This window comes from Phasianus colchicus, chromosome 1 (genome assembly GCF_987193195.1).
Source record: "Phasianus colchicus chromosome 1, bPhaCol1.hap1.1, whole genome shotgun sequence".
NCBI classification, from domain to species: domain Eukaryota; kingdom Metazoa; phylum Chordata; class Aves; order Galliformes; family Phasianidae; genus Phasianus; species Phasianus colchicus.
This window is the reverse complement of record NC_143436.1, coordinates 147,419,888-147,440,484: the sequence shown is the minus strand read 5'-3', so window position 1 is coordinate 147,440,484 and position 20,597 is coordinate 147,419,888. Positions and strand designations below refer to the sequence as shown.

Sequence of the window (20,597 nt, the reverse complement as noted above, 5' to 3'; positions counted from 1 at the left end):
GAGGCCTACAAGGAAGCTGGGGAGGGACTGTTTACAAGGACATGTAGCAACAGGATGGGAGGAAATGGTTTTAAACCATTTAGACTAGATATTTGGAAAAAATTGTTTACTGTGAGGGTGGTGAGACACTGGAACAGGTTGTCCAGTAAGGTTGTGAATGTCCCTTCTGGGAAGCATTCAAGGCCAGGCTGGATGGGGCTTTGAGCAACCGGGTCTAGAGGGAGGTGTCCCTGCTATAGGGAGGGAGGATGGAACCAAATGAACATAAAGGTCTCTTCCAACCCAAACCATTCTATGATTCTATGAAAAAATGGTGCTATAATTGTCCCACTGGCACTGTGGGTTGAAGGTCTAACAGCAAGTTTCATTGCAACTCAAGACCCGGTATTTCCAGAATTAGCTAACTGGGTAAAAAGAAAGACATCTGAAGAGCAAGTACAAACGCAATGTGAGTGAGAAGCAATCAAGCTGGTGAAAGAAATGCTGGATAAGTCATTATCTTCAGTCTAATGTCATCCTGGGATTGTCCTGGAAGCATATCTCACACTAAACAATTCCTGAGCGGCCCCAGAGAAGGCCACACATGCTGATAACTTCTCCAAAAGGGAAACAAGTACAGATAGTAATAAGATGTAATAAAAAGTTAAATTTTACAAGGTTAAGCTGACTAACAAACTGAACTGTGTGCAATGACTGTTTTTAAGCAGACTCAATGAATCACTGATGTGGAAATGGGGCAGTGGACTGCATTTACAAGTAGTATAAACACAGATTAACACACACTACTGTGTACATTCAGTGCACAGAAAACTCAGTACACTGAACTTGGTGTTAAAAATAAGTCAAGTCTCAAAGACTACAGATTTTGTTTCAATATACCACCAAAGTGACAGCAGAAAGACTTTTCAGCTCTTCTGCTCCAGATTTCAAATCACCATTCCAAATCACTTAACTGCTATAAAAGTATTCCATTCTTAAGGATAAGAACTCTGGCTTTGGGACCAAAAAGATAAAATCAAATCAATGCTTGTCATTCATTACATACAACAGTCTGACTTAGAGGAACCTTCTTTATAGCAAACTCCTCCCCTCTCTTACAACAGCACTGCCACCCCTGCAGTATGCAGAACACCCAGTACCTGTGAGATGCAGGGTACTTATGGGAGCAATAAGATGCAGAAAGAAGAAAGATGCACTCCAAATTCCTTCCCTTTATTCTTTTGCTCAGCTTCACTGGCCAGCAAGAATGAATGGCTTAGCCAGGCCAAAGAACCATGGGGAAAAGTTCCTCAGCCTCACGGAATGTCATATTCCACTACTTCATGCCATCTCACCCATTCCTCTCCTTCTCCCACCCTCAAATCCTGTCTTCTCATATTTGCTTTCAGGTTGAATTGGAGGGAAGTGCAGTTGCAGCAGTGGTCCAGGTAAAAAGATGATGAGCCAGAAAAAAAAAAAAGTAGTATAATCTCTACAGCCAGCAGCAGCTCCCCACAGTTTCCCATTCCAGGTGCTTGATACAATGCACTTACCATGCCAGGTATGGGGGCTGTGCATCACAAGAGAAGGAGGTTTTCTTTACATTCCAAAAATGCCTCCCTAACTGCTCAGTTAAGCAATACACATCAGCATTTCCTGATGAGCATCCTATCAGATTGCACTGCTGAAAAATACTTTGCTCTAGTTTTAACAACACATTAAGAAAAAGGTAATAATGACTGTAATGCAAACTGAATTCAAAGTAGAAGTTCCAAGTTATTATTTGTATTGTTATGCGTAGAGTTGATACAAACAAACATTTACCTTATTGTAATATATATTGCAGCACACATTAATCAAGATTAATTAAATGGATAGTGCAAGTTTGAGAACACACACGTTAGATGCCAAAATAGGGAGGATGAGTAAGATGGTATTAAATTTCCACAGCTATGATTAATCATAGTTAATCTATCAGTGCTTAGCCAAAAATAAACTAATAGTCAAAAAAGAAAAAAAATCTCAAAGTAAAATAAAACAAAATAAAATAAAGAATCTCTGGAAAGGGAATGCACTGCTCTAAAGGTTTTAGAAATGCACTGTCAGCTGAACTGCAAAGCTATCCTAGTGGCACCACTTCTCCCCCAAGAAGATGTTATAAAAATGAGTCACGCCCAGATGACATACAAAATCCTTAATGCATCTGTTTGAGGGACTTGCTGTGTTATTGTCCTCTTTGGACTTTGAGTTCCCCCTCAAGCCATAGTTTGTTGGAACTATATATTCAGTTCAGACTAATTGATGCAGTGCGTTTGCAGTATTGTTTCCAAAATATTTCCACCAGTGTTTCAAATGTTTCAAAAATTAACAGTGGGGGTACTTAGCTATTGGAACAATTTAACAAGGGTTGTCATTGAAAGTTTCTTTCTATTGAGGCTAGATGTCCTTCTGGAAGTACGATGTAGTTAAAATAGGAATGAATTCAGGAAAGTTCTGCTGGCCTGAGTTATACAAGACATGCTTTTTACCTTTTTTGGGGAAGGTCGAAGGGGGAGGGAGGGGAACTAATTTATTAATTTATTATTTTTCCAGCAGATATTTCTTCCTAGAATCAACAGAACTCAATTTAGTTTCATGGCTATTCTAACACCACTGATCTGCATTTCCAGGTAAGTTCTTGTGGCAGCGGGAGAAATACACTTTGAATGTTAATCTTCCTACTCTACATAACGCACTGAAATTAGGGATATTTTGGGCACATATCCAGTTTACATCATCTGCTCTGGATCTAAAGCTCAGTTGCCCCATTAATGAATAGATAATTATGATAGTACTGTGGAAGACATAAGACAGCAATACAAACGACAAGAAATACAAAGCATTTAATTTCATTTCTACAGCACAGGTGACCAAACTAAAAGAAGAAACAGTTCATCTTAACACAGCATTTTGGTTTTTACCTTGGGTCCACATTTGCTGTTGCTTCATCAATGATAAGGATCCGATTTTTTTTTAGAACTGCTCTGGCAAGACACACCAGCTGCCTCTGACCAACACTAAAATTAGACCCAGATTCTGCCAGCTGTGTCTCCATTTTATTAGGTAGATCTTCCACAACCTCTTTCAGTTGCACCTGTTGACATGTCAACATATTGTAGGATGAGTAACTCCCTTTCAAATCAGCTATTGTATGTCTGATGACACAGTAATAAGTATGCAAGATTTACCTTTTATATTCTGGCACAAAATGACTGAGTGCCAAGTTGGATTACACAGTGTCAGTTATTAGAATTCTAAAAACATTAAAGCATATTGTTAAGAATCTATTAATGTTCATTAAAACTAAGATATGAATCAAAATGTAACCAAAACATCATCCCAAGGGATAATTTCTTCATAAAAGACTTATGTAACAATATACATGTCTACACACATGCACAAACAACACACACTGACAAACACAGACACAACGGTCTACCTTTTTCCATCAACAGCTATGCCCTTATCAAACCTTGGGAAAACATCTAAAACCTAATGCACACAAGCACAATAGTGTAATTTGGCTTGTAGACATCAGATGTACATTATTAGATTTAGCAAATCACCTCTTCCAAGGCATTCCACAGTTCTTCGTCAGTGTATTCATTGAAAGGATCTAAGTTTTTCCTCATTGTCCCAGTGAACAATACAGGCTCCTAAAAAATCAAGTAAAATTAGCATTCTATTATAAACATAAGATTTATTATCACAATAAGTAAGCTAATAACAGTCAGAATTAACCCACAACACAGAAATATCCTACAACAAGCTATCTTTTATGAAACACGAAAGAGTACTTAGCACACTGTGACTCTGTGACATTCTGTGTGGAGATAATTTACCAGAGTAGGTCAGTTTCTAAATTGCTGTACACAGTTATGTTGATTCTCAAATGGGCATTTACGTGACACTGTTCTGATGCCACAAGCTATACATATACATATATTTACATGCAATCACTGCTGCCCTGGTATTCTTAGTGCAAACCAAAAACTGCTGCTGTCAATGGGCTCAGACTCCTAAATTATGTTTGGGTAGTTTCTAAAATTCGTGTTTACACTAAATAAAACAGAGATGAATTAAAGAGCTTTCAATGCCATTTTTGTTCTTTTCCTTTTCCCCTCTCTTTATTTCGTAGTATAAAAGCCTGTCAGTTTTACAAGAAGAGCCTCCAAGAAACAACTTCTACCATTTCAGAGCAATGCTCAATTCTTCCTGCACATATGTATAACCTATAGTCACAAAGAAGTTAATCTACATGCCTACAGCATCATATCAGGGTTACTCAGGTTACTTACAGCTGGTCAAATCTAACTCAAAATAAACCACTGAGTCAAACCAGTACAGTCTCCCACTAAAGCGCCAGTCTGGGTTTACCAGTGGTCAAAGCAGCCATTGTTCTACTTCAGTTCCCATTCAAACAAGTAACAGGTCATTAATTACATGGACACAAATCAATGCACATTGAAAAAACATGGTGTTCAAGGAGGTGGAAGATGGTTTTCAGTCCAATGTTCCCTAAGCAGCAAGTACTAACTAAGGTGATTTGCCAGACCTGAGAATCATGTACTGATACAACTAAATTTCTCTTAGTACTGTATCAAGACAACAACTCAAAAACTTTAATAGTGCTAATCATAAAAGGAGACCACTCATCAAATAATCAGAGTTTTGTTTAATTTGGACAAATCTTATTTCAAATGTTTTCTTTTTTTTCCCTATAAACGGATGCCTAAGCTTGTATTTCATTACTTCAGCTTATGCCAAGATTACTCTCTCTTGACTGAAGTCCCACCTAACTCTATCAATGGCCAGTCCCAAATGGCAGCAGCAAATCAGACCAGAGTTTCAAAATTAACCCTTTTATTATCTTGACATCTAAACCATTCTGAGTGGCATCAAAGAAGTAACAAAGACAGAACACGCCACAAAGAGTGTAAAAGAACACATGCATTTCTTGACACAGCATGCCAATTATATGAAACTTTGCATTAACAATACATGCCACTAAAAAAAGTGTTGAATGAACAAAAGGATTTAAAAACCATTGAATGGTTTGAAGAACATTTTGCTTCCAAAACACCTAGAAAGTAATTAGTTCAACACTTTTTTTTTTTTTTAATATACTATTTGGTGCATTTTGAAGGTCTTGTTAGGTTTGTTTTCCTTTTCACTCTATTTTTATAGGTTGGTGAAATAAGGGACTGAATTTAAAAAGTGTTCTTAACTACTATAAAAGTCTTAACAACAGACATGCACTGCAACAGTAGATAAGGATATTTTTTTAATTACCATTTCTGACACAGATTATTATTCAAAATAGTCTGGTTTATGAGAGGAAAGTAATAAGACAAACCTGTAAATAATTGTTGTAAAAATGCTTGCAGTCAGGGAGGCAGACAATATTTGCATAGAAAAGATTTACAAACACAACCTTCACACAGCTCTATCCAAACAAGCAATTAGAAGCCTAAGCACATTTTTATTTCTCCAGGTAGGTATTTAAGCTTACATATAAGAAAACTTCAGTTTTACCTCATTACTCTCTAGGAACGGTTTACTTTAGCATGCCTTATAATTTAAATGAACATCTCCCTCCCTCCCTGTTTTTTTTTAAAGCTTCCCACATAATTATGAAGATACTTGCTGCAAAATAACTGCCTGTTACGTGACTATTTCTATTACTGACACTAGTGTTATTAATGTACTACAAAGACAGTGTTTGTCACTCAGTTTACTACACCATGAATCTTATTCCAAACCCTCCTCCTGTTTTTACTACCACCATTTAAACATTCTGCATATTTTTAGTGAAAACAAGTCTTCCCTTATGTTGGAAACTTGCCACTTGCTATCCTTCAGACCCTTAAAGCCCTTTGAGCCCACACTGAAAACCCTATCACAATATTCTACTGGATTAAAATTGTTCGTGGCCATAAGCCAAGTCAGTAAGATGTTGTATACAAAAAATAAATAATGGAAATCATGTGTAACTAAATACAGTGAACTTTGAGCATCTGCATAACTCAATGTGTAGAAATCGTACCTGACCAACAGCTTTCTTGCCTCAACACTGTATTTTAGCCAATGGGATTGAATGCTTCCCTATGTGGAAATCACCTGCAAAAGGGCAGGGCTTTGGGAAAGCTGCAGACCACCTTAAAAAAACTGATGACTATGTTTTCAGGAGAAAGGAACTTAAGTCCACATGAAGTTCTCTTTAGATCCCATAAGTCGACTATTTTCATAGTTACGCCAACTACCTCTGCTGTGCACAAAGAAAGATTTCAGCATACAGAACCAAAAGCAGCCTGCATTAGGAACAATCCAGTTGTTGGGGGAGTATATATTTATTTTTATGAAGATATATACTTTCTTTCTCTGACTTGTATTCTTGGGAAAATAAAAACAAACAAACAAAAAAAAAAACCCAAAAAAGGCATGTACTCCAGTGAGGCTGGAACCACTGTTCACTGCCATTTTTATCAGAGTCTCAATTCAAAGAAAGTAATATAAACGCTCTTAATGCCACCACAATGACTGACTAGCAAAGATTCAGATAAAAACATGGCCAAAGAACTCTAACTACAACTTCCATAACAAAATACAAAGATTTGAGAATCAGTGTTAAACACAGTAAATGAATTCATCCGGCTTCCAGTCTACTGTTCTATCAACCTGCTATAAAAAAAACACAAGATAATTATTTGCCACAGAGATGGACTTTGCATGTGTAATGTATGAACTTTTCCCTCTTCTTTTGTTCTCTACTGGAGAGGAATTAGCCCTCTTATGAAATGTAGTAATCTGCACAGACACTGCCTTCAGGAAGTTCTGAGGTTACACATAAACCTTCTCTTCTTCATTGCTTCATTCAAAAGGCAGACAATAGAACACAACACTTCTGGCCTACTGGACTTCTTAGAACATCCTTTCTTCTGTTCCAACATCAGAGATGAATCTATTCCCAACAATGTCTTTTTTTTCCCACCCCCCCTTCCATGGCAGTCTTTCCTATGTTCAGCATTTGAAGATCACCAAGTTCTTATTTATGGATCATAATGATCCACTCTTCTCTCCCTGTTCTCCTCTCCAGCCCTCTCTCCATAATGGAAAGTCTGGTGGCTCACTTACAGTTGGCATATGTGCTTTTTCAAGACCTAGACTGAGTTGGTTCATACAGGGGTTCCTACAGACTTGAATGTAGCTGCTCAAAGTCCCTTACTAAGAAAGCTTCAGGCAATGCATCAGGTGAGAGTCTCTGCTAAAGGAGGAACTGACATCAGAGGACAGCTGAAGCTCTGAGTATTCCCACCCATTTTTCCTTTTTCATTCCCTGCCATGGGGGACAGCATATTCCTAACATCTACTTGTACTTATTCTGGAGGAATAGACTGAGAATAGAACTAGGAAGAAAACCCTCCAGTTCCCAAAGCTGATTCCATTCTATATATTCTGTATACATATCCTGGCAAAGCATTTAAGTGCTACAGCACTACAGGGAAAATGTTTATAGTGAAGTCAGTTTCTTACCTGAGGTATAATTGAAATTTTCTTCCTTAAGTCATGGAGGCCTAGCTCTGATGTCAAGTATTTATCAATCCAGATCCTTCCTTCAGGTTCAGCCAACCGAAAAAGGGCTGCAATCAAAGAGCTCTTCCCAGCTCCTGTTCTTCCCACAATTCCAACCTGTAGACCAAACAAAGCTTGTACAATTAGACCAGGAGCCCTGCAGAATAAGGAACAGTTCTACAACATCACAGGATTTGTAATAGAACAAACATCAAATAGAACTACTTTATAATTAGCATTTTTTCAAGAGGAAGAAACCTTCCTGCTAGATCAGTTGGGATTCAGGTGACAATTGGATCCAAAGTGATTTTTAATGATCATATCATTCAAAGGTGAAAGAAATACTTTCCCTCAATGCGTTGTGTTTTATTGTGTATGTAAGATGAGCAGTTTGATGTGTAATGTGATTCAAGGCAACCAATTTTACACAAAATCTGGTTTGCTGCTTGACGTTAAGTAAATCACTGCAGGCATGCACCTACTTCTCAATCCAGAAAAGGGCTCTTATGAGTACTTCAGGAACAGTTTATTACTCCCAATTTAGGAACTAAGGCTGGTTAGTATGGTTAAGGTAAAGTACTGTGAAGTATTCAGATTGTAGAGCCAAAGTAAAGTTAAAACTAGCAGTAGGACTATAAACAGTATTCTAAACAGACAGCTTCAGCAGAGAGCATACAAGCTTTGAAATTACAGGACAACATGAGCAAGTACAAATTCCCATCTAAACAGGATAAACAGTGAATAATAAAATCATAATGATTCAATCTTCATTAGGTTCCCCAAGGAAATCAGAAACTGTATGTAATGAGAAAAAACAATGCTTTCAGAAAAAAAAAAGAGGTAGAGATGATGCAAAATATGAGATTGCTAGCTTTTATGACAGGTAGTAAGGTCTACAAATACCATATAAAAATGAGACTTGGGAAAAAGTAAGGCCATTAATAATAAAGAAGAAACAAAATTAGTGATGGTTAAATACTACTTGAACAGCAAACCTTAAAAATACGTTGTCTGCGGATGAACGATTCTTAAAGAAAACAATGTGCAGTAATCAATTGTATCATAGAAGGTGATGGGTGTAACTCACTATGTAGATCTGATTTGGCAGGATTTGTTATTTCCTGCTCTCAGTTTTAATCGCTACATTTCCAGAAAGAAATCAACATACTGGAAAGAGTTCAGAGAAGTGCAACATAAAATTAATATGAGTTGGAGATACTGATTTTGTGAGGAAGGATTTATGAGGATTAAACATGTACAATGTAGCCTGGCAAAGCGATTCAGGTGCAGAAAGGAAGAAAAAACATGAAAACCTTCACGAGTATACGTACAGACACCAGAGGGCAATTACCCACTGCCTGAGACTCAGATGTATGCAGTAATGACTGCTGGAATGAAATTAAGCATAGGAAACATTACACTGAAAAGCAAGGAAAAACTTTCTAGTAGTCAGAGACCTTCAGCTCAGATAAAGCAACAGTGCCCACATTTGAGCAGAAATACACAAGAGAAGCAACTTACACTACATAATCTAAACAGTATTTCCTACTTCCATTTTCTGATTGAAAAATTAATCTAACAATTCATTATTGTGTAACTGTACATAAACTGTGGTGCTTACTAGTAAAGCCACTGCATAATCTAACAAAATATACTACATTAAATAATAAGATATCCAGTATTCATATTATATCAAACAAAACAATATGAAACAAAGGAAAAAACAGTTCTGAACAGTTACATTACATCTCAGAAAGAAAACACTGAGTGGAGAATACAAACAGTTATGAAAACAAAAGTTCAATTGTTTCCCTGTAAACATCAGTGATACAAAGTATTGCATTAAGAACATACAGAAAAACAACAACAACAACAAAAAAAACCCACTGATACTTAAAATAAAAATGCAGCTGCTCTGCATGTTGTCAAAATCCCACTTTCAGTTTGGCAACAAATGAAAGGACTATGCTGTTCAGTATTTAGAAGAATCCATTTGTATTTTTGGTCCAATTGACTACAGGCTGCTGAAAATTAACATGGATTTGAAACAGTTCTCCCTATAGACATTTAAAAAAAAAAAAAAAAACACACTGTATTTGTTTGAGATCCACATCTGTAACTAGTGCAAACACACAGATGGTCTGCAAACGGAAGTCCTGGCTACCTAATAGGAATCACCTAACCTGGATTTTGCAGTCTTGATGTAAGCCATGTGCATACACAAGAGTACACCTGCTACACTGGACTCATCATTACTCAAAAGTCATTCATACTTCAAAGCAGAGCTGCACAAAAAATGAGCATGTCAGCTACTGCTCTCAAACTGCTCCTGCTACCCCTCAGGCAACCTCCCTTTCATGCTACACTGTAAGGGTATCTGTGTGAACAGCACCCATGCCATAAATCTAGATCCTTACCCTCCTAACTTTTTCACGTAGCCATACCCTCAAGATTTAGGATTTGTTGAGGCAACGTGCACTTAACAATTCATAGTCAATAATCATTTGTAAGTTGAATTCAACTAACCTTCCTAAAACAAAGATAGTGGTGTTTACCAATTAGGGTTGTACATGCTAACCTGCTTCAGAGACATAGGCAGATAGCGATGGGACAAGGGGGAATGGTTTGCAACTATAAAAGGGAAGATTTAGATAAGATATTAAGGAGAAATTTTTCACTGTGAGGGTTGTGAGGCACTGGTGCAGGCTGCCTGGAGAATCTGTGGGTGCCCCAGCCCTGAACATGGTCAAGAGCAGATTGGATGAGGCAGCCTAAGCTGGTGGGTTAGTAGCCTTACCCACAGCAGGGGGCTGGGACTAAGTGAGCTCTAAGGTCCCTTCCAACCCAATTAATTCTATGATTCTATGATTCACCTATACTGCCAGAGCACAGCTGGCTGCTGGCACAACTCCTTGTGCGAGCATCCTCTGGTCTGTCTCAGGCAGACTGTACTGGGTTAGCAAAGACGATTACATGAAAAAGTCCCTCCTCACCTACTTTGACTATAGGGAGATGCCAAACACTGAGACACACAGCCTAGGTGGCAGGTGTAAAGACACCACAATGCATAAGTGATCTCTTAGAAGTTACCTCCTCTATTCTTCCTGCACCTAGAGCCTGGCAGACTGGGTGCATGGTCAGTTATAAGAAAATCTAAGCACATGGCAGAAGTTTAAATTAATTAGTTCCATGAGAGGCACTGCATTCACCAGAAGTCTGAAGTAGCCAGGAGTATGAGCAAGCATAGAAGCTCTCAATGACAGTTCCATGGGTAGAACCCCCCAATGCATCAGAAACCTGGTTCTGAAGTGACACTTCTCCATAATTAAAAACAGTATAAGGGGCACACAGATGCTTGAAAGATTTATTTTACACAGTGGCCGTCTACTGCAGTATTGTGCAAAACATCATAGAAAACAAACATGAAATTCTTGGCAATGGTTTCAAGCTGAACAAATTCACTTCAGGATGACAAAACCACAGCACAACCAGAGCAGAAATAATATACCCACTCATCCCTCCTCCTCCTGCCCCTACCAAGAAGTGAGTAATACAACATTATTATCTCTTGCTTCCATTTTACTATTATTATTACTACTTTATTTCTCTCCCTAAGAAAAGTAAACTCCCTTGTCTGCTATTACACCAGGGTGATATGTTACAGCTGAAGAGATGGCCCATAGGCAGGAAAAGTTCTTTTTCTTGAACATGTTTTTTTAACTCATCTAAACTTAATTCCATGCAGCAAAGTTGTGTTGAATTCTTGTAACACGCATGTTATCAAAAGGGTCCACTTGAGGAACAAAACAGGTTTGGGACTGAATGGAAAAGCACGTTACAAATGAGGCAAAGGTAATGATTGTAGAGAGTTGAACCAGCCTCCTAGGGAAGATATCCTAATCAAAAAAGTATGTGTGTATTTGAAATGTAGCAAAGTGTGAATTAACACTGTAGGGCTCTAATTTAATTCTATCTGTGGGGGAGACCTTCCTTGCAGCACTCCTTCAATTGGGATAGTGTCAAAATTGGGGAGGAAGAGTCACATCTGCAGAGAAGGAACAGTTTTATTTCTATGTTTCTTTTGGCTACCAATCTAATTAACAGCAACAGTTAATTAGATTGGTAGCCAAAAGGAACTGAAATAAAATCCCCACCTCTAAAGTTATGCAATGGATTTGTATTTCTTTCTTCTCTCTTCTATTCTGGGCTCTGTGCAAGAACATGTACATTCCTTATATGCAGAAGTCTCTGCTCACCTTCTGTGTTGATACTCTTCATTCCATTTCTGTTTCCTTTACTGAATTCCCAATTTCTTAATGAAGCTCCATTTGCTTTGGATTTTAACAAACGTTTTGGGCTTTGTTCATATTCTGAATGTCAGCCACTTTCTGACGAAATCTAAATTTTATCAGTTATCAAATATTTTTAACCTTTTGTTTTGATATACAGAAATGTAACGTTCCTGGATTCATTGATGCTATATTTACAGGAAATAAAGAGGCTCCAACTAATGTTATTAAGTATGATCACCTTATTTTTAAAAATTACAAATATCTGATTTCCTATATTCATATATTTTACAGTGTCTTTTTGTAACACTCCTCTTTGCTTAATTCCTATAAATGACCAAAACCAGCAATATTACATACCTTTTCCTCTGGTTTAATAACAACAGACAAATGTCTTAACACCAAAGGTCCATCTAGACTGTAAGTGAAGTTAACATTTTCAAATGCTATCATTCCATGGCTTGGCCATTCAGGTGGTGGATGCTTGTTGGTTTCCCAAGGGGCTTCTTTTTCAAGATCTGTGTATTCCATTACTCTTTCTACTGATATCATCTAAGGGGAGGAAAGAAAACATATCCATAAATTTCAGTTTACTCTGTTGTTTTCAGTGTATGCGCGCGCACACACACACACACACACACATTTTTACTGTGAAGATTCAATGGAAATTATTCCAGAGCTTTTCCTTCAGGCACAGATAGGAGTGCTTGGTATCATCCTATACTTACTTTATGCAACTGAATCAGTGAGATTAACTACAACTTGGAATACATGCATAAGTTTTAAGAAACTTAAGCTAAGATTGTTGTCTTGGCTAGTTTGACACCATTTCACTGTGTATTAAGAAAACAGAGATAGAAATGAAACTGCCACATAAGTTACAAGCATACTAAAGATAGCTACTAGCATCATCACAACATACTTACTAGAAGTTACCATCTTCACCTTCCCTTTTTTGTCCTCCTCACTACCACTGCACTAGAGCTTTTTAATATATTTGTCACAAGCAACTCCAAAATCTAAGATAGCTGTTACACCATATTATTGCCTTAATATTCAGTAAAACTTGTTTCCCTGTATATTTTATGTCAAATATCAAATAAATGACAGTATTTGATGTTGTCTTTAGTCTTAGGAAGGGAAGAAAAACAGAAGTTGAGCTATCTAGGCACTCCTCCTTCCCTCTCAGGTAAATAATAAAAGTTATATTTAGGCTTTGGCAAACATTCTCACCCATACAACTACTCTGTACAGCTTATTTTACTTAACTGTATCCATGCATAGATGGATTTTAAAAAAGCCATCATAAAGATATCCAGTAAGCTTACCTTCCCTGGAGTGGCTTTAAAGGACAGCAGTCACCAGGCAACAAGTTCTCTGACCTCACTGCCACCTACCCATTCCACATTACTAAACAGGCTCAGACGAAAAATGTGTAAGGAAAGAAATATAGAAAGGGAACTGTTCTTGCCTCCCCCCAAAATAGTCAGCCTTTAATAACACAAGATTCCTGCTGGATGTCCACCTGTCATAGCTCTATAAAATGATCAATACTCCACTAGAAAGCCAGCTAGTGAATGGCGAGTCTTTTTCCTCCAAGGTATTTTTGAATCACAGCCTCTAACAGAGTAATTCACTACGCAAGAACCCAATAGATTTATCCTTCCAAATCTTCCTAACTGGTACAAAAAGAAATCCCAAGAACTTTTCTCCATATTTCCTCAAAGTGTGTGACCATTAGTTTATTCATGTCTGAAAAACGCTACGGAGAAGGAAAGTGCTAGCCAAAAAAACCCATCACCACCTCCAATAACACACCTAATATTGTTATTTATTTAATCTGCTATTAAACATACTTTTGTTCCTTTTACTAAAGGAATATATATGTCTCCTAGGGTATGGCCATATTTACAAGCAACCTTCACCTTTCAACCCAAACAGGTTTATGATGTGGTATGTTCCTTTTATAACCCTACTTTCTTACACATTTGCTTAAAAAGAAAATAGGCAAAATAGAGCATGCTAGTAAATGTTGTAAATTGGTGAAAAGTATATTGTTTTACATATATTCAAAACCACACCACCCTCTCCGGTGAATATAAAAACCTAAATATTTTCAAATGCTCGTTAACTTAAAACAAGTTAAGAATGCATAAGCCTTTACAGTGAATTAACAGGGTCACAAAAAGTCTCCTGATGGATATAAACAAAAATAAAACATGCAGTAATACATGCAAAAAAAAAACCCTAAATATCCAATCTAAAAAAGTTTTTAAGAAAAAAATCTTACTTATTGAGGGATTAATTTTATATAATTTAGTGACTTCAAATGCAGATTCTACATCAAAAATAGACAGCCTTCTTTCTACCAAAGAAGGGAGGTTATAAAGGTTCCCATACTATCAACAGAGATGGACAATTCATCTGATCAGACATTCTAAATCAATGAGTCAAATTATACTCTAGAAGAAGCTGTTTTTCTTTACTGTCTTTAAGTAGTGTTTCAGTTGCCCAATAAGGTAATTAACATCCTAAGTTAACTAAGAAGACTGCCATCCTTAAAGCATCGTGTCACAACTACACAAAGGAACCAAGAAGTGAAAAGGAAGAAATAAACGTTACCAGGTTTTCAACTTCAGCACTTTGTCTAACACCCCACTGGAATGTTCCCATGAGAGTGATTGCATAGGATAGTGCCAAACCAACTTGCCCCGCATTCAAAGCTGCAGAACAAAGAAAAGAGAGAATCAAATAGGTACACTACTAATTACACAATTCTAGTTAACTTCACTTTCATGAGGTTTCTTACATGATGGAATTATCACAGCCAGAATTTTGTTTGGTTACACCATACTTACCATCTGTGTGTGCAATGAGTGGCTCCAGGCAGAACAGTTTCTTGCAGCACTTTCTGGGGGTATGTTTTGGATATTATTTGTATTTTTGAAATGAATCTTGACAGTTGGCCAGGTATTTTATCTTAAAACTGAGACTCGGTCTCAAGACCATACTTACATATCTCATTAGATCATTCCTACCCAGCTAAGCATTGGTAAGTTTCCAGTCATTTTATAAAGGAATTATATCAACCTCTAAATCTAAACAAAAAATAATCGCAAAATGATTTCAGCTTAAGAACATTTACATAAACTCTGTACAGTTTTAAGTGATCAGATAAAATAACCGTACAGAATATTTTTCCCCTATTTACATAAAGATTTGTTGGGTTCAGTGGGCCTACTCTCATAAAATAATTATGTCTGCCCCAATATTAAGCATGATTGTTTTCTAACTTACTTGAACTTTATCCTAGCACAGCTCTATTGACTTCAAGAGAGCTACTCCTTATCCAGAGGCAAGGAAAGATTCAGGACCATTGTTTTGACTTGTCTGTTTGCATTCTATTAACTTCAAATCTGGCTCAAAATTTTCAGTATCAAGAAGTGTAGAGTGTTCAAATTTTGAAATACACATGCATACACATAACTTGTCCAAAGGAAAAAGAAAAGAAACAAAAACAGCAAATTAGCACTAATTTTCACGTCCAAGATAATTACTTCTTCCCTCATACTTTAGATGACTATCTCGTTCTAGTACATCTACCCAATTACATCCTGGATGATGCATACACTAATGACAGTTCATGAGTGACAGTGAATATAAAATGCATCATTACAAGGTGATTTTCTTTCTCCAACTTGCTTATCCTGCTGATCCAAGACATTAGAAAAGTATCCCTAGGAATTTTAGTCTGCCTTTTTGCCTGCTGTGCCATGTGCAGAAAGGAAAAGAGCTGTTAAGAAGCAGCTTTGTGGGTGTTTCAATATGAAAAGCAAAGCCCTGTAGGGCTAAAAAAGAAAGGCAAAGGTGGCAAAAAAAGATTTATTTGTTTTTATTGCACTGAAAGCCAGAATCTCCCAAGTGAAGTGCAGATCTGCAAGTATGTTTGCACATTTGAGGACGATGGTAAATGCATGCCCAGAAGATGTCTGAACTGCTTCCAATATTTGGAGAAAAGGAGATAGAGACCCAATGCTCTAGATTGAGGAAGAGATCATGATCTAGAAAGGAACATTTAACTTAATTATGGTCCTTAAACAATTAGAAACAGTCAACTATGAAAAAGAATTAGACATTACTATACATGGTAATTACTGGGTGAACTTTTTCTAACGTCTGTACTTACTCTTGGCAAGAAGCAGGGAACCAAAAGCAACCACTATAACAAAAATGGCACAGATGGCATCCAGACGCACAGCAAACCACCTCGAGGTCGTCAAAAATAGAAACCAGGCCTCTAAATGGGATTTTAGAAAGACATTAGAATAGTGGATTATTAGAAAATCGATTTAATTACTATTAAATCAGTTTACATTTATATTGAAAGGCCTTTTTACTTTTTTTTTTTTTCTCTTGTTGCTTTTTTATCAATTACATTGTCATCTTCAAGTGCACATCTCTATGAGATCATCATCAGAATACTGTCCAGTTTTCCTGGAATGGTCTGACCTAGTTATCACATTAACAGCAACCAAAGCGAGCATAACACTCAGCAATAGGAAGAAAAAAGCCTGAAGCACAGCACATTTGTTTAAAATAGAAGCCTTTCCTTAATTCTAGTGGACTATGAATGGGAGTTCCAGACAAAAAGTAGAAGTACAACTACATTTGCTTTAGCTGCACTAGATTCTACAGGCTTTTAGATGGAGTATCATAACACAAATGTCGGAGTAAAGCCTCTAGAAAGCTGCAAGTGGTTGAGCAGATTAGAGCTACTCAATAGAGTGAGTGGAGCTACAGAGCTGTTCAACTGACCAAAAGCACATATCTACTTTTGGAAAAGGTTACAGGTGAACATTTCCACTGGCCACTTACATATTTAAGCAAGTGTTCACAATTTGGTGCTAAATTCCATCCCATATAGATATTCTGCAGTACAAGATACAGGAGACAGCAGCAGAAGACACTGAATACAGAAGGTAAAGTGTTTGATTTCAAGGCCAAAATCAGAAGTGAAATACCCATAGAAAAGCATGGCATTATATATTGCTTAGGATACAGTTAGATGTACTGTTCTAGTTGCTACCAAGTCACAGTAAAAGACTGCCAACCCAATGCTTTCTGCACTGCTTGTCTTTACCCAATGCCAACTTCTGGAGGGTGGGGGGAAGAGTGAAGATGACAATAATAGGCAGCCAGGTAAAAGCCAGAGCTGGTGATTTCCTAGTTCCAATTATATCAGTTCTAACTGCATATACATGATTTAGCAGCTGGTTTCATTAAACAAAAGACACTCGGTATGGTTTAATGGATAGATCTGGGTCCAATGAAATTACATGTGCAGAAAGGGGTATCATAAAGTCACAAATCTAATTTGAGAAACAGAATTCATGGTGAAACTTTAGAATCATAGAATCACCATGGGCTTTTGCCCTCCAAGATCATCCAGTCCTGTTATCCACCTACCACTACTTCCCACTAAACCATGTCCCTCAGTACAACATCTCAATGTTTCTTGAACACCTCCAGGGATGGTGACTCCACCACCTCCCTGGGCAGCCCATTCCATTGCCTGACCACTCTTTCTGAGAAGTTGTTTCTCCTAACATTCACCCTGAATCTAGAGACCATTTCCTCTAGTCCTACCACAAGTTACACAGGAGAAGAAGTCAACATCCACCTCACTACAACCTCCCTTCAGGTAGTTTTAGAGAGCAATAAGGTCATCCCTGAGCTTCCTCTCCACCAGACTAAACAATCTCAGTTCCCTCAGTCACTCTCTGTAAGACTTCTGTTCCAGACTCCTCACCAGTTTTGTTGCCCTTCTCTGGACATGATCCAGGGCATGGGTATCTCTCTGATACCTAGGAGCTGGAGATCTCTGAAAACAGAGAAATGTGACACTGGTGTTGGAGATTTTCAACTCCAAGGTTTTGCTCCATTCCTGTTGTCCAGGGAGGTGCACTAAACTGCCTGCTAGAGACACAGATCATTCTGCAATTTCCCCATGTAATTGGGACTACTGTGTATACAGCAATACGACATTCCTGGGGACTAACAAAAATTCATCATGATGTAACTGTTGATGACTCAGGAGCTCTCTTGTAGAGATGGTGCACTGGCAGGAAGGAAGCTTAGCCTTAGTTCAAACCTCAAGAAGCCTTTTAGATGTTTCTTACATAAAGGTTACTTAAAATCACATTCATAAGCATCCCTGAAACAGGATTTGAAGGCAATGTCCTGTTTTCTAGGCTCAGCCTTAAATAGAGTGGAGTCTACTCCAGCAAAAAGCACTAAACAAAAACACTGCTGACTGGAAGAACACTGTATGGTTCAGGGAAGAATTTAAACCCCTCTGAGGCACTTAAGAACTCAATACTCCAACTCTGTGAGCTAGCACAAAAAATTATTCTCTTCCATCAGCTATGGTTTGCATGCATTCTGTATCAAAGAATCATTCAGGGTGGAAACAGCCCTGGGAGGTACCAACCTCCTGCTCAAAGAGGGGCCGGTCCTGAAGTCAGATCACACTGTTTCACAATTAATGCAGCTGAGTCTTGAAAATCTCAGTGGGTGGTGCCTGCATAGTCTCTGGACATCCTGCTCCTCTATTCTGACTGTCCTCACAGTAAAAAGTCTCTCATGTCAAATTATTTCAAATTATTCCTGTTTTCACAATCCTCCTGTGAACAGTCTCATTCTGTCTATTTCAGTAATGTTCTCACTGGATGCTGGCACTGACAAAGTCCTCTCTAACCTTTCTCACAAATTAGAAGCTTTCAGTTTTCTCATCTTCTCCTCGTAATACCCTGATCATCTTAGTGACTCCTCAACTGAACACACTCCAGACAAAGCCTAACAAGTGCTGAGGGGGATATCACATTCCTCCTTCCCCTGGCTGTGCTCCTGTTAACAGAGTACAGGATGCTGTTGGCCTTCTTTGCTGCTCAGGCACACCGTTGGCTCATATTCCCTCCAAGAATCTAAAAATACATATACTAAGCAAGCTGGCATACCCTAAATACTTCAGTGGGAAGTGAAGCATGTATGTACATAAAACACTGCAATTTTAAGCACTAAAGTTTAATCTCTAAAGCAGGCTCCTGAACTGCCCCATAGAAGTGTTCTCAATAGTTTTTTAAGATATAAAGGCATAAAATGGAGAACAGTGCGTTTATGCTCCTTTGATTTGACCATAAAATACAGTAAAAGATTTATTTTAAATGTCACAGTCTTCTTTGCATAGTTTAACTTGTATATACAGTTTTTCCACTAAAAATACAACACCTCTGTGTTCCTCTACAATCAACTACTGACAAATGTTACACAACAAATTGAAAATACCAATAAATGGGAAATTCAGATCTAGAGGTGCCTCCCTGGAAAGTATGTTTTCTCAGTCAAAAATTCCTTCACTCAACACGAAGTGTGCAAGTTTGTGATAAACAGCGAGTCAGAAATGATCATCAGTTCTGTTCAGGTGTGAATCTTTAGAAGTTAAAAAATCAGAAAAAAGCTGTAGAACATACTTGTATACCTTATGACAGGGAAATTCAAGATCTTACCTAACAAATACCAGACTGCAAACTTGCATTCTGCTGTATCTTGAAGAACATTCCAATAAAGAGTATTTAATTGATAGAAGGTAAGAAGTTGTAGCACAAACCTAAATCCTATTAATTCTGCTTGCTAATTTTTTGTATCCTCTGGTCTTGTTAATTTTACTTTTTTATATTTAAGCCCTGAAAGTTACTCAAACTACAAAAGAGATTCACAAAATTTTTCCAAGACTGTAATTTATATTAATTATCTCTGCCTACTTCTAGCATGCTACTTAACATTAAATGCTTCATAATATAGCTTGTTTCCCTCTCCCCCTATCTTTTTCAAGATGAAATCCAGGAAAATGTCAAAAATTATTCTTTAGACATTCTTTTCAGGCACAATTTAAAGTGTTTATCTTAGACACTGCTGAAACATACCCAAGTGTATTAAATTATCAATAAATCAAATTCTATTACAGCCCAAAGTGAAAGTTCAAAATCTAGACAGATAGTAACTCTTTTTTTTTTGTTCTAATAGAGAAATTTTACCCTAAAGAGACAAAATGCACAGCTCCTACTGATTTTTAATGTATGTTATATATATGTCATTGAAGGCATAAAATATTTCCCTCCTACAAAGTCAAGTATTTGATTTTTCATATCTGTTTATCACAAACCTGAGTGGAGGTCTTGATGTGCATCAAATAATTTTTGAAATCTGTCTTCTGCTTTCAAAGCCCGAATAGTCCAAAGCCCCTGGAGGGATGACGACAAGTGGGAGAACACTGGACTCCGAGCTACAAAGGGAAATGAGAGTAACTTAGCAATAGCTGAAGGGCAACATTTAATTCTTTTTTGTAAAACACTAATCATTAATCCCACTACTTTGTGCTTAACCATACAAGTTACTGTACTGCATCCTTTCAAAATACACAAACAGGATCTTAGAATCAGTCAGACAGTGAGAATGATTGATATATACAAAAATGTCTTCCAACAATAGCTGTCACTGAAGAAATTCTTTGACCTTTATTAATGACATGAGGCAAACATGTTCGTTATTGATAATACTTAATATTTCATATCACAGTCAAGCTAAAGTCAGGCACAAGAACCAGATTAGATCAGAAGCACTGTTACGATGTGCATGTAAGGTTCCACAGACCAGCTACTT

The 20,597-nt window shown here is 37.5% G+C and overlaps 1 protein-coding gene across 1 annotated transcript in view; it reads right to left on the bottom strand.

The window, feature by feature from the left end:
- Positions 1-20,597, bottom strand: part of ABCC4 (ATP binding cassette subfamily C member 4 (PEL blood group)) — a 155,426-nt gene that overhangs the window by 29,205 nt on the left and 105,624 nt on the right. The window contains exons 22-28 of the mRNA XM_031610616.2: positions 20,101-20,220; positions 16,066-16,176; positions 14,502-14,602; positions 12,240-12,431; positions 7,552-7,707; positions 3,585-3,674; positions 2,940-3,112 (exon numbers count right to left, since the gene is read on the bottom strand). Coding sequence (XP_031466476.2) covers positions 2,940-3,112; positions 3,585-3,674; positions 7,552-7,707; positions 12,240-12,431; positions 14,502-14,602; positions 16,066-16,176; positions 20,101-20,220 — 943 coding nt within the window. The remainder of the gene's footprint in view (positions 1-2,939; positions 3,113-3,584; positions 3,675-7,551; positions 7,708-12,239; positions 12,432-14,501; positions 14,603-16,065; positions 16,177-20,100; positions 20,221-20,597) is intronic.